Here is a 13,346-nt window from a genome sequence, read left to right as displayed (position 1 = left end):
GGCACGGGCACGGCCAGGCCGCCAGAGGCCGGAGCCGTTCTATTGGGCGTCCCGTTGGCCGGAACGAGGCGGGGCGCTGGTGCGCTTGTGCCCCTGGGGCACGAGGGAGGCGGTGACAAAACCAGGGGGCATTATTGAATCCCATGCGCGACAATATAAGATGCGCTCGAGTCGTTTCGCAATGCACCCGGTGAACGGGGATGTCAAATTGGCCATGATCGGAGTGGTACGCTCGGGTAGAATATTCAGGGGGAGCGCGATTATGAGCTTGGAGAACGCCGACGGGTATTTAGGTCGGATTAGGACGAGGCAAACCCACTGGTTTACTTCTCTGTGGTAGTCTCCTATTGTGTATGTTTTTTTTAAAGTAGCCTATTATATTTGTTGTCCGTTAAGCTATATTAAAATTACATGATACCGCCAAAGACAGCACCAATAGTTTTTAAGCCACCAGCCAACGATACATTTTCCGGGGATTTAGCGTTCTTGCCCATATTTTAAATAGCCCTATTTTGAATGTTAATGGTGATTTTGCCCATTCCTTTTATCTTGTATGATTTTACTCTCACTTTTTAAAAACGAAGCTCCAGTTTGCCTCTATTCTGTTGGACACAGTTAACAGTGTTAACTCCGTAGCAAAAAGACAGATATAGCCTTTGCGATTTTGCCCCTCTTTTGAGATCAAATATAGCTTGTACATGCCGGCCAAATTCGCAATCAAAATCTCCACCAAAATCAAATCGGCGGCGGCCTAGCTCCAGCACCTTGCCACTTCCATTTTCCCCCGCTTCTTCCCCGAAACCGCGACCTCCATGGCCGGGAATTGAAGATGTCAGACACCATACCACCAAAATCCGACTGCTGGTAACAGGAGAACATAATACCAAGTGCATGTTGTTTCGCAAGAGAACAATGCATTGGATCCTCCCAATGCAAGACCAAGTAAAAGACTGTAGAATTTGTTACAAAAAGACTTACCAGCTCAAAAGGCAGTAGTGGTAGTAGCTTCCAAGGGGAAACGAAACGTGCGACGTCTGGACCTGTTTGTTTACTGCCCCAGTTAAGCACCGTCTGGACTCTGGAGGAGGAGGAGGAGGACGGTTGCCAGTACGCATTGCATACCGTAAATCTGTCGGTCACTCCAGTTGGAGTAGATGACAACGAGGAAGAATCCAGCCGATGCCCACAGTCCATTCATGCGTGCAATGACGTGTTACAATCTTGCAGACACGGACGCATGGCTGCGTGAGCTATTGTTGTCATCGTGTCGCAATTTTGCACGGCTGCGTGAGGACATGAAAAAAAGAGAGAAAAGGTTCTTCATTTATCTGCGCAAGCAATCTAATACGTATTTACTTGCAGTCCGATATAAAAAAGCATTTTCAGATGCCAAAGTTTCATCGGATCAGTGTGACAGTATCAGCTTTGTGACATGCTACAAATAGCAGCTACTAGCAGGTAGCAAATAGCCTCGCCAGGTAAAGCAAGATGGAGCCGGCAGCTTTGTACTTTGCCCGTTTCGGCTGTTCACTCATTCCCAAAGGATCCTGTCGGTCTCCTCTCCAGTTTGTTTACAGTATACCTCCCACAAGCAGAGATCGCCGTACGATCCCAAAGCGTTGGAGCAACCGTGACGTGCGAGCAGCAACAGGGGAGCGAGGCCGCATTTTTCTAGTCGGGAGACGCGTGCCCGCCCATGCGCCGGGAGCTCGTCTCATTGGCGCGGGCGGACGGAGCAAGCGCGAAGGATGCCGATGCCTCGCGCGGAGCCCGGCCGGTTGTCCCGGGCGATGGCGTCAAGAGCTTCAAACGAATCCGCCGAAGGAGGAAACCCTGGGATGCCCGTGTGGCTCCTGTCCGGGTCTGAAAGGCTCCGTCCAGTGTGAGAAAGAATCTCTTGGGGAAACGCTTTGGCAGCAATGTTTTTTTGTTTCAGACGGTGGTTAGGAAATGGGTTTGGCGTCGCGTCCGTCCATTGACCGGAGCTCGTCAGAGAGATTAGCCTATTGCATGTTGCAGCCGCCATGTGTCAGGGAAGAAACACGGAGCTCTGGGCGCTTTGTTTGGTGCGACTGGGCACGTATGCTATGCTAAGAGATGGGACAAAGTGGGTGCCTGCTACGATTCGTAAATTGGGGGTGATTTGAGGTGAACTGTTCATGCGTTCATGCAGTTGATCCATCTGTAATTGTTGCAGCTGCTTGCAGCAGAGGAGATTGGGAGCAAAGACCAGACCCGTTTCAGACTCTTTTCAGTTGACGTACGTGATGGATTAGCAAGTACATGGCATTCTGGCACCAAAGATGATTCACCAATCTGTCAGATGGGAGTACATCAGAATTCACGGGCAGCAGCGTCCTTGTTGTCCCTCTGCACACGTGAAACACAAGTGTGTATGTTACTTTCCTCGTGTTCGGACGTCACAATCTGACAGTAGCATTCGCATGCTGCCTCCCAAAACAGTCGCGGAAAGCAACTCTAGTCGAAGCATATCTTTCAACCAAATGCGGTGTCGCACCAGCATCTGCGTGCGTTAACAAGGATTAACCAAGATGAGCTTGATGGTAACCATTACTCGTTGCTTCAACAGCTCAGCTTATTTCCACTAGATTCCTGATTTACACATTTCTACTTTGATCATGGTGTTATAAAGAAGATGCACATATACTATTGCGACCAGCAGGCCTCGAGCTAACTGATCGCAAAATAACAGGTGCATGTATAAACAGAGCAATTTGCACATGAAAAAATGACAAGTGCTGAACCACGCAGGTCTCAGAAGAACCGAGCCAGAACCATGGACAGCAATCACCCACCCCTGCCCCAACCTCAAAAACCAGACGTGCACCCATGAGTCCACACCTACTGCCCTTCTGGGCTTATCTGAACCTGTCCTCTTCCCGTGTATCACGCATGATTGGTTGTGGCGACCACTTCAGATGCAAGTTCAGCTTCCCGCTCTTTGCCCCCTCCAGGTTGAAGCTTTCCTCATACTCTTCTTCCAACATGACTTTTGTCAAGGTCAGGATGCACCGCCCCATGTAATCCTACAGAAAACATATTCAACAGTTACCTAAATACATATGCATATGGCAAGCTTAGTAATACGATGAAAACTTCAGTAGAACTTACTCTCCGGAATGTGTCATGATCATATACTTCCAATATAAGCATATCATGTAAGCCATCTTCAACAACAAAGTCGAAAGTCTGGTTCCAGACTGGGTTCAAGCTTTCATTCACAACCTGCGATCAGTTAAATGATACAAATAGTATAAAAACATGCTTCTACCAAGCAGTTTGTGACTGCAGAAGTATACCAAAGTCTTATGGTTCCTACCCGTCCAATTGAAATAGAATCAAACACAAACATGTTAAATATATTAGTTTGATACTAGACTAAAAGATATGCACCCAGCACCCATTGGTACTAGATGAAGAAATTACCCTTGTCTTGTACTTTGTTTTTGTCTTCTTGAGAGAAAGTACAACATATGGGTCGGACTTTCCGTTCATATCCATTGCCGGCAAATCCTCCCCGGATATCACAGTTACTGACAGAACCCCCCGCATGATAATTTCCTTTTTCTTCCTTGATGAAGACATCATATCAAAACTAGATCCTCCTGATCCGTTTTCCATACTCGTCATTGTCTTCTCCAAGGAAGTCATAGAAAACTGTGGTGCGAAAGGATTTGGAGCTTCATCCTTCATGTCAAATGGACAGTAGAGCAGCTCAAGATGCACCTGTTGAGATCATGTATGCCATGAGAAAAATATCACGTACCCATATGACAACACCAGCTGTGAATGATAATAAGACATGCTAAACCTTGATCCCCAAAAGGAGAGAAAATAAAGTAATTTTCTGATATCAGGGGAAGGGAAAATGAGCAGTGCTGTTCCCATGAAAATCAGGCTCACCTGGCCCCTGTCTTTCCTGTCCCTTTGAATCTCCAGATCTTTTACAAGCTTCAACCAGACATCCTTCACTTTCCCTGGTTGTAGATCCTGTAGCCTGACTTGAGCACAGCCAATCAGATCAGATTCCTGAATACCATCGTCATCATAAATCTTCACCGTTACAGTTTGAGTACTGGCATCTTCAACAATAAACTCGAAGTGTTCATTCCAGATAGGGTTAAGATCATTGTTCTGTGAAGTAGTTGATTAAAGTGGTTAGAATCAACTCCAAAAGACAAGAGCTCATAACAGAAAACTGTGCTTACAATTGTTTTACTTCTCTTCATTTTGTCTGGCAATGGGCGGACATATACAATGGCAAAAGGATCTGATTTTCCTATCAGATCTTTGTTTGTCAAATCTCTTGCTTGCACCAGTTTGACTTCCAATGTACCAACAGGCTTCAGTTCCAAATCACTGCATTGTATAATCAGTTATGATTGATTTAACACCACAATCAGCAACAATGACACTAGCATGTACCCACAAATCGATCAATAATTACCTGTAGTCCCCAGGTATTATAGGAATGACTTTCCTTACTGGCCATGTTATTGAATCTTCAATAGCATTTTTTATAGTGTCCTGTACAAAGGGTAATTGCAACCATCACCTAAATTATAGGAAACACAACACCCTAACTTTCTGCTACAAAATTTAATGTTTTGCCAAACCTCAAGAGCATCTGAAATTCCAGGTATAGCAGAAATTTCACCACCAATGACCTTCAGTCTGAAATCCAGCTTTTTCTGAAATGATTTAAGAAAAATACATGAGATTAAGGGAAAACATCTCGAATAATCATAGGAAAAAAGAATAAAATGAAGAAACCTTCTTTCGTAGAGAAAAGCAAACAGCTCCAAAGCAAGGTAGCTCTTCAACAAGTGGTTTGAAAATCAAGCGAAAAATTCCTGTAAAGCCAATGTCCTTCACCTATATGGGAAGAGAACTCACAAGATTATGGTGCACGAAATACATAGTAGATTGACTCTTAAATTTTGACATAGGCAATCACTATATTCATAATTGCATACACAATAAGTGTGTAGCACAAGAAGACCAACTCATGGTTCCAACAGAATATTAGACAGCTCAATTGTGTGAGCTAGGCATAATTCATGCATGTAATACATCCTCATATTGTGGCAATCATACAAAAATACCAAGGCATAGCTGTGAAATATGTCACCTGTATTGGAAGTGCCACACCAAGTCTAGTTTTTACATCAAGTATGATACTTGGATTGGCATCCCAATTCATCTCTAGCTCCATGACAATACCTGATTCCTGAGTATTCTCAATGATGGAAATACCTGCACCAAAATCAGCATAACTTACATTTTAGCATCCACCTGGTAATGAGGGACTTAAAACACCACATATTTAATGAGTTTATACAGAAAATGAAAAATCAATTAACACAGACCACAAAATCGAAGGCTGCTTCAAACTCATCATAACATAACAACATATTACCTCTATAGACTTTGCGCTATAAAATGAATGGATAGCAGAAGTGAACATACATTATCGACTATATGAAGGGCACTCAATGCCCCTTTCTCGTAGGATGCAGTCCTGTTTATTGACAGAGTATTATGCATCTAAAAGAACCAAAGGGGTAATGGATTCTCAAACCCTTCTGATTCTTGTTTTATTTCAAACACTTCAGCAATCACTGACTACCATACAAATAAACTGTCTTGTTGGAATTCAGTCTTATTTAAAGCAAAGAAATCCAAATTCATGAACGCTTATCCAGAAAACAGTTCTGTAACAACTAAACAGTTAAATTTGGTGTCATGGGAAATATAATCAGATAGTACCGTATGCCCTCCGGATTTTTATAACATGCTGTGCAGTTTGATGTGGCATGGTGTCAAATCAAAACCCCACACTTTTTTTTTCTCGAATGCGCAGGAGAGTTCGTGTCATTCCATTAAGGAGAGAAACAAATGTACAAGAAAAAAGGAAAAAACTCAACACACACCAACGCACCCAAAGGGCCCCCTCAAACACCTACTAACACACCAACAGTAGAATGAACAGTGCCAAGGAAGACTTAGGAAACGACCAGGAGCCTTGTTGCTCTAAGACCCTGAGGCAAGCGACCTAGCCTGCAGAAAACTAAGCCCCAAAGCTCCTGCCATGCTCCAGAGGGCACTCTCATTGGAAAAACCCCACACTTTGATGAACATATCTTGATCTGTTAGTATCTTGTTTGAATGCACTCTTGTTTAAAGCAAATTAAATTGAATTCATGAACTCTTATCCAGAAAACAGTTCCGTAAAAACTAAACAGTTAAATTCGGTGTCATGGGGAATAACATCAAATAGAAGTATACAGGACAGCATACTGGATTTTTCATAACATCCTGTGCAGTTCGATGTGACATTGTCTCAAATCAGAACCTCACACTTTGATCTATTTTACGATGTGTTATACATAACTTCCAAACCGTAATAATATGAAAGTACTTCCAAACACAAGCATGCCAGTAGTGGAAACCAGGATCATGTAGTTTGAATTTTGAAATGTTTGGGATGCCTTATGAAAATCAACGAAGGGATTAGTTTGAAGAGACCTACCGGTAAACTGTGGTGCAACAGTTCCAAGAGTGAGTTTTGAGAACTTCAGGGAGGCTATGATTATTGGCCTATATTGCTCAAGAACAGGCTCTACAGAGGTTTTGATCAGTTCTGATGCAGCCTGCAACGGCCGATTACCAAACAAAAACATGCGTAAATGATAAGAACGTACATAAAGGAAGTCAAGTCAAACAAAGATGAAATTGAGTCCAAGTTTTGGAGTTTTATTGCAAGAAATGCACACCTCATTTACAAACGGCCAAATCTTTGTCAACTCTTGATTAAGCCATTTTAACTGCAATATTGCCACGTCAGTATACATGCACTCACATACAGTGCAGAAGAATGAGAGCTAACTAAAGATAGCCAGATACCTTTTGCTGCGCTGAGAAAACAACCCACGAAGGGTACAGATCAGATGGGAGTAACTTTCGCGAATCCTCGATTGTCATTTTTGAAAAACTAGCAACAGTAGCAGCCTGCATCAGAAAAAGGGAAATCCCTCTTAATATTAGGCACGGCAGGGCAGCAATCAGAACAAAACACATACAAAGTGGAGACCGTTCGAAGTTTTTGGGTTATACTTATACGATAGTAATCTCATGGATGGAAATTAGTAGAATGGAAAGAGCAGAAGTGTTGTATGTGGTTATTGTGCACTCTTGCACAGTGGAGGGTGTGACAATCAGATCATGACAACAATGAACTTGTGCATGCTGTCAGCCATTGCAGCAAGCACCCAAACAGACAGGCACTTGATCTACAAGGTTTCGATTCCAGCATTGCACTGCCTGAACCAAACATCCCGACTAGTACTTTCTCGGTTTCTCCTGCTTAGGATTGCTTCCCTTCATAAATTACTTAAAGCTCCCACTCCAACCAGCCGCGAGAGCACCTCTGTGAATACTAAATAATAATAAGCCCAAAAAGGAAACACCTAAGACTTTTCGGCGCACCAGGAAGCAAAATCTACTCTCCCAAGCCAGTGAAAAGCATGCCGACAGGGGGAGCCTAGCGCCCCCCCACCTACCAAGGGAAGGCAAGCGATTCGCCTTCGCCTCGATTCATACGCAACGCGATTTCTTCGGAGCTACTACGAATCCAATATTCCTAGTCAAGCAGCACGCAGTCGAGGACGGGGGAGCGTAGCGCTTACAAGCTGTCGGCGCCGGGCGGCGCGGGAGTTCTCGGAGCGGGCGAAGCCGACGATGATGGCGACGCCCGCCGCAATCCCCAGCACCATCCCCACCCAGAACCCCATTCCGCTGCCCCTCCTCCTCCTCCCTCGCCCGAGTCTTCACCTCACCGGCACCACCACCCTCCGGCCTTCCGCTACACGACGCACGCGCATCCGGGGGCCGGCTGACCACGGAGACAGCGAGTGAAGAAGCAGGCGGAGCTAGTGAACTGCAGGCACGCCCTCGGGCAGATGGGCAATGCCGGCGCGCGACGGGAGGAGCACGGCCGGCCGGATTACAGGGGAGCGGAGATGCGGGGACCCGGAGACAGACAAGGGAACGGAAATCGTGAGGGGAAAAGCCAGCCAGCCAGAGCGAGAGGCAACGGGAGGAGATTTCTGGAGGAGAGAGAAACCAGAACGGGTGCCCGTTTCGTTTTGTTTCCTTTTGCTTCGGCCCGGTGGGGGACGTGGAGCGGGTGAGGGTTATGGTTACTCCACTGACAGGTGGGGGCGTCGGCGTCGTGGGGCCCGCAGGAGAGTGGGTGGGTTGGGTCGGGCCGACGTGTGAGCGTGACGGTCTGGCGGGTAGCTTTATTATTTTTTTAAATCTGGAGGCGTGTGATGGGTTTGGAAATGGGGGAACGTATCGATTCGCATTCGAGGCTTCCTAAGTCAGAAGATAATATTCAAGTCATTTAACAAATAGTATTAAGATTAAAAGAAAACTGGGCTTGATCTGTGCTCACGCGCCCGTGCGGCACTGCAGCTACCATTCGAGCAATCACCGATCAGTGTAGTTTTCCTCGCTATCGGTTTTGTTTTGTCACATGGTGCGGGGTTAGCGTAGCCGCGAGGTTATCTGAAAACGTGTTTGTTTGTGATCACAGCATTTGGAAAGCGATAAGTGCAAATGGCCATTTGGGCAAACTTTTGATCTTTTTGTGCGCGTGGAAAATTGCTTTATGAAGGCGGATGGCTTTTCGGTAAAGCTGATAATCTCAAATCAGGTGATCTCAAATTGACAAGATTTCTTCAAAAAGTTTCGTAGACAATTCTTATTATGTAGTGCAAAGGGTTCGGATGGCTTCAGTGTTTTCTTACTGTTAGAGCTAGATAGAGCTACTCATGTTAGTGCAGCTCTAGTGGGATGATTATGATAATTTTATAGCATTTAGGTAGGACGCTATGTACGTGAAATAATATTTGCATTCTTCGTATCTTGAAACTGCAGTTCAATGAAATGCAGTTTTATTTTTTTCCTCAAAGTTCTGCACAGCTATCGTTTAAAAACAATCATTACGGTTTTTTTCATGGCTGGGCACATAACTTCCTCTACCATGCATTTTGGAAAATTTAAAAAAGTATCGGTTAGAAGCTTATTTTAACTTCTTCATCACTCCTCCGGCACTCTTGATGACCTAGGATGGTGTCTCCTCCGTCCTCCACGGTCTCGAGCTCCTTGAGGTGCTCTTGATACCACAGCCTCCTCTTCATCCTCAGTGGCGGATCTAGGATGTAAAATTAGGGGGGCTCATTTTACTCTTCCTCTATTCTCCCTCCTCTCTTTTTTTTCCTCCTCCTCCTTTTTTTTCTTCCCCTTCTTCATTCATGGTTGAAAATTGGTGGGGGGGGGGGGGTGGCGGCCTCCATGGGCTGCATGGGGTAGGGGAGCTCAGCCCCATGCACCCCCATGGATCCACCCGTTCATCCTCATTGTCTGTTGCTTCATACGTAAAGTAGCCTTTGGTTAGGACCTCCTGTCTAGTCTTCTCCTGGCCAGCACTTATGCCGTCGTTCCAATGTCTTATAAATGCATCATATGCTGTGCACGCAGCACTCATAGGTCACTACTGAGCCACATCCAAACTGGACCGGGTGTCACATACACCCCCCTCAAAGGACCCGACGTCCTTGTCGGTCCAACTCTATGGCCATACGTCCAGTACCAGCGCCATATGCCATAACATGTGTCACGCGCCATACGCCATATATCCGCACACTGATCCATACGCGCAATCGCGAGGGTAAGCTCTGATCCCAATTGTCACACCTCATCCTCCAAAGCCGCACAACCCAGCCCTTCCGAGGGGCGAGCCCGCATACACATAGCATCCTGTTTACACTTTCATGCTCGCTTCATGTAAAAGATCAACCCGAAGGTGGTATGGCTGGAGAACAAAGCTTTATAAGTTGGCTCCACTCTTGCTCAACTAGTAAGATGGTACTAAATACATGCACGCAGCACTCATGGGCCACTACTGGACTACATCCAAATTGGGCCGGGTATCACAGGGTGACATAGTCACGTAGGTTAGCCCGAGCTTTCTCCAGCTCCTCATCCGAACACTTCCTCAAAGAGCTGCCATGACAACTGCTATTGATTCTCGCCTTCAAACTTGCCCGATCTCCTCTTTCCCTCTCTTTCTCTTGCAACACGTTGCAGATCAATTTATCCCTTACCTTCAAACTTGTCGGTCTCCCCTTCTCGCTTGCAATACTCTGCAAGATCAATTCAATATACTGGCTCGGCTAAAATTTGGATCCCCTCGGTTGAGAATCTATAGCTCCCGGCTAGACCTACACCAAATTAAAACCGATTTCAATGGGCCGACACAGACACAGGATTGTCTCCTCAGACTCGTGATGGGCAGGAAACCGACTAGGCATAGACCTCTACCGGCTACCGCTAAGTACAATCCACGATTGCATCGTAAGGAAGCTGCTGAAAATAAAAGGAATATGAGTATTCGTTTTAGATGCTCTTGTAGCAGCCTAACTCCGGCCACTCCAACCCCAACCGAGCACACCAACAGGTTTTCTTCGACCTCCTCGTGCTTCCGCACCCCTTTCCCCTTGCCGCCGACCAGTTTCCTTGCTAGATTTTGGCCGGGAACAGCCCAGCCCCGCCCAGAGACTATATTGCAATCACCAAGTTCTTTTTAGGGTCCTTTCTACCAGATCTAGGGACCTATCTGCGAGAACTTGAGTACTTTTGTTCTCAAGAGGCTGTCACTTGAATAATCAATCTAAAATCATATAAAAATTAGAAAAATGCAAACTAAAAAAATTTGTTATGACCCTCTTGATGCATTCGACTACTTTTGCATAGATGGATGACCAGTTACAAACTAAAACTTGATCTAAAATTGATCTTGTTTTAAATAGCTCATAAATGTATCTATTGATCTAGGATAGTACTGTGAATGAGTTTTGGACTCTAAGCTAGTCTCTGCTTGTTAAAATTTGTGTAAAAATTTTAAGGCCAGAACATGTCTCTACGAGTAGTTTTTATAGGATCTTGTTTGATGTGCTATTTTGTTACAGTTATTTGTTCATGCTGTTCTACTGATATTTTAGGGTTGACACTTTTATGGTAGAGTAAAATTGATGCATAAATTCTATGGACAAAGTTTAAAACTTTTTACTTGTGTGTAACTTGTTCATTTGTTTTTAGTTAAGAAAAACTACATTAAATAAGTAATTAGTTTTGGTGCTTAGAAAAATAATAAATTTTAACCAGAGACTACCTTTGAGTAGATTATTATGTTGAAAAAGTTTGAGACACAGAAACTTTGTGAAACTACCTGTAAAAACAAATCTTGATTAATGTAGATATATCTTGACTTATTTTCTATGCCCTGTATCTTGCACACTAAAATCTGACAAATTTACAGTAGACTCACCATTAGTTTAGGAGTACTCAGTAAAATATCGAGCTCCAATTTTTGTATGGTTTATTCTGTATAAATGGATCTTGATCCTAGCAGTAGCTGTTTAATGTATTTTGCATGATTAATCTGCTGAATGAAAATGGCTGAAAATTTTACAGTGAGTTTGTACTTAAGTAATGTGCTATGCCTAAAAATTTTGACACCAGAAACTATCTCTACGAGTTGTTTTATTTTAACCCATGCTTACTTTTGAAAAATAGCTATTTATAAAATGAAAAAACACTCACTTACTTAATGAAGTTAGTTAATCAAGATACTACTCGATAAATGACTGCCCAAGAAAAAGAAAATAAAATGCTTTATAACTTAACTTGAGTTTTGTTGAATTACAACTTTATAGAGAAATAAGTTATTTATCTTGTAACATTAAAACCACTTATACCTATGCATTCATATAGAATCGACGACTCTTGCCAACGGAACCTACGAGCTTGTGCCAGAGTCTAAGAGTGAGCAGCATGAGGCTCAAGTTAATCTAACTAAGGTTGCTGAAGATCCGAATCAAAGTTCGGAAGAGCCCATGGCTAGCTTTGCTCAGGAAGGCAAGCCCCGGAGCATAACCCCTACTTTTAAACTTATGCAACTTTTATTTATATATGATATCATGCATTAAGTTTGTAGTAGTTAATTGAAACCCTAGTTGCATAATCCTAGTACCTATGATATGAACACTAGTCTGTCGGTCGCTAGATTGCCATGCTAATAGGACTCCGGTAAAAGTCGAGTGATTTCCTGTCACTCGCGAGATATAGGAGTTGCTTATTTTACTTACATTGGAATCATAAGATCGACTGATGGGGCTATGTTATGATATTTCTGTTGATGATTGAGGCTCCATCTGTTTAGCGAAAATACTAAGGTCGCGATGTGTGGTGATTAAGTTTTTAAACGTACTAACCACATACCGAGAATATGATAATCAGTAAGCTTAAGTACCTGATCGGACTGACGAGTGGACTTTATCCTCACCCCGTTGACGCCGTTCCTATGGGCACATGGTGAGTGCAAGAGCAGCCACGGCCCGGAGGGTGATCCTGATCCACAACCCGGGAAGAAAGGGAAAAAGTTGCACGTGTGACTCTGTGAGTAACCACGTGACTGTGTTTAGGTTTCCCTTGCAAGGTTAAGAAATTCGATTCGAATCGTTCATTTCTCGTGGCCATTGATAATGCTTAACCTTTTTACTACATAGAGTAAGAAGAGGAATAATAATGATGATTAATCTGGTTGGATGCTCAGTTAATTATTTTTTCACCATGTGTGATTTGGATAGTTGCTTACTTAAAAAGGTTAATCAACTAGAACTTGATGCTAAAACTTGAAAGTAAGGACTCACTCTTAGATGCTTTTTTGCAAAAACTACCCTCAGCCAAAAGTCTTGCATGTCTAGAAGTCGGCTAAGTATATACCACTAGTCGGGTAAGCCTTGCTGAGTATTAGTATACTCAGCCTTGCTTGTAGTTTTGTTTTCAGGTGAGACTTTTGAGGACATGGTTACTAGTTTGACTTGGCTGTGTACTCTTCTTTCTGGTTGGTCGGTGGAATAGGATACGTCCCCGGCCAACGATGATAACGCTGAATGATGTCATGTACAGACTTCATCATGATATTTTGTATCGTCGTTAGAACTATTGTTTATTTTTCACTGCACTATTAAACTCTAAAAATACTTGTTTATGCATGAATTCAAACTTCGTCTGTAATAATAATTCATGTTGAACTCTATGATGTCAAATTTGTGGATTGTCGTAATCTCTGGGCTCACCTTCGTGTGGGTTGTATGTATGCATTGTTTCGATCGAAATTCCAGTGGTTGCATCAGGGTGTTACCCGAGAGACTGTCGTTTTACTCCGTTTTAAGTACGTGATAGTCTGAATTGCC

At 43.7% G+C, this 13,346-nt stretch overlaps 1 protein-coding gene across 1 annotated transcript; it reads right to left on the bottom strand.

Moving 5' to 3' along the window:
* Window positions 1-2,558: 2,558 nt before the first annotated feature.
* On the bottom strand, window positions 2,559-8,145 carry LOC112901015 (synaptotagmin-5-like). Its single transcript, XM_025969827.1, has 13 exons — window positions 7,710-8,145; window positions 6,928-7,032; window positions 6,798-6,848; window positions 6,554-6,674; window positions 5,153-5,277; window positions 4,795-4,896; window positions 4,638-4,712; window positions 4,469-4,548; window positions 4,230-4,380; window positions 3,925-4,155; window positions 3,448-3,747; window positions 3,133-3,246; window positions 2,559-3,047 (listed from the first exon to the last, which is right to left on the bottom strand). The coding sequence occupies exons 1-13, from the start codon at window positions 7,812-7,814 to the stop codon at window positions 2,880-2,882; spliced, it is 1,728 nt and encodes a 575-aa protein (XP_025825612.1). The 5' UTR covers window positions 7,815-8,145; the 3' UTR covers window positions 2,559-2,879.
* Window positions 8,146-13,346: the final 5,201 nt, after the last annotated feature.

This window comes from Panicum hallii, chromosome 7 (genome assembly GCF_002211085.1).
Source record: "Panicum hallii strain FIL2 chromosome 7, PHallii_v3.1, whole genome shotgun sequence".
NCBI classification, from domain to species: Eukaryota; Viridiplantae; Streptophyta; class Magnoliopsida; order Poales; family Poaceae; genus Panicum; species Panicum hallii.
The sequence above is the reverse complement of the archived record's forward strand: the minus strand, read 5'-3'. Positions and strand labels throughout refer to the sequence as shown.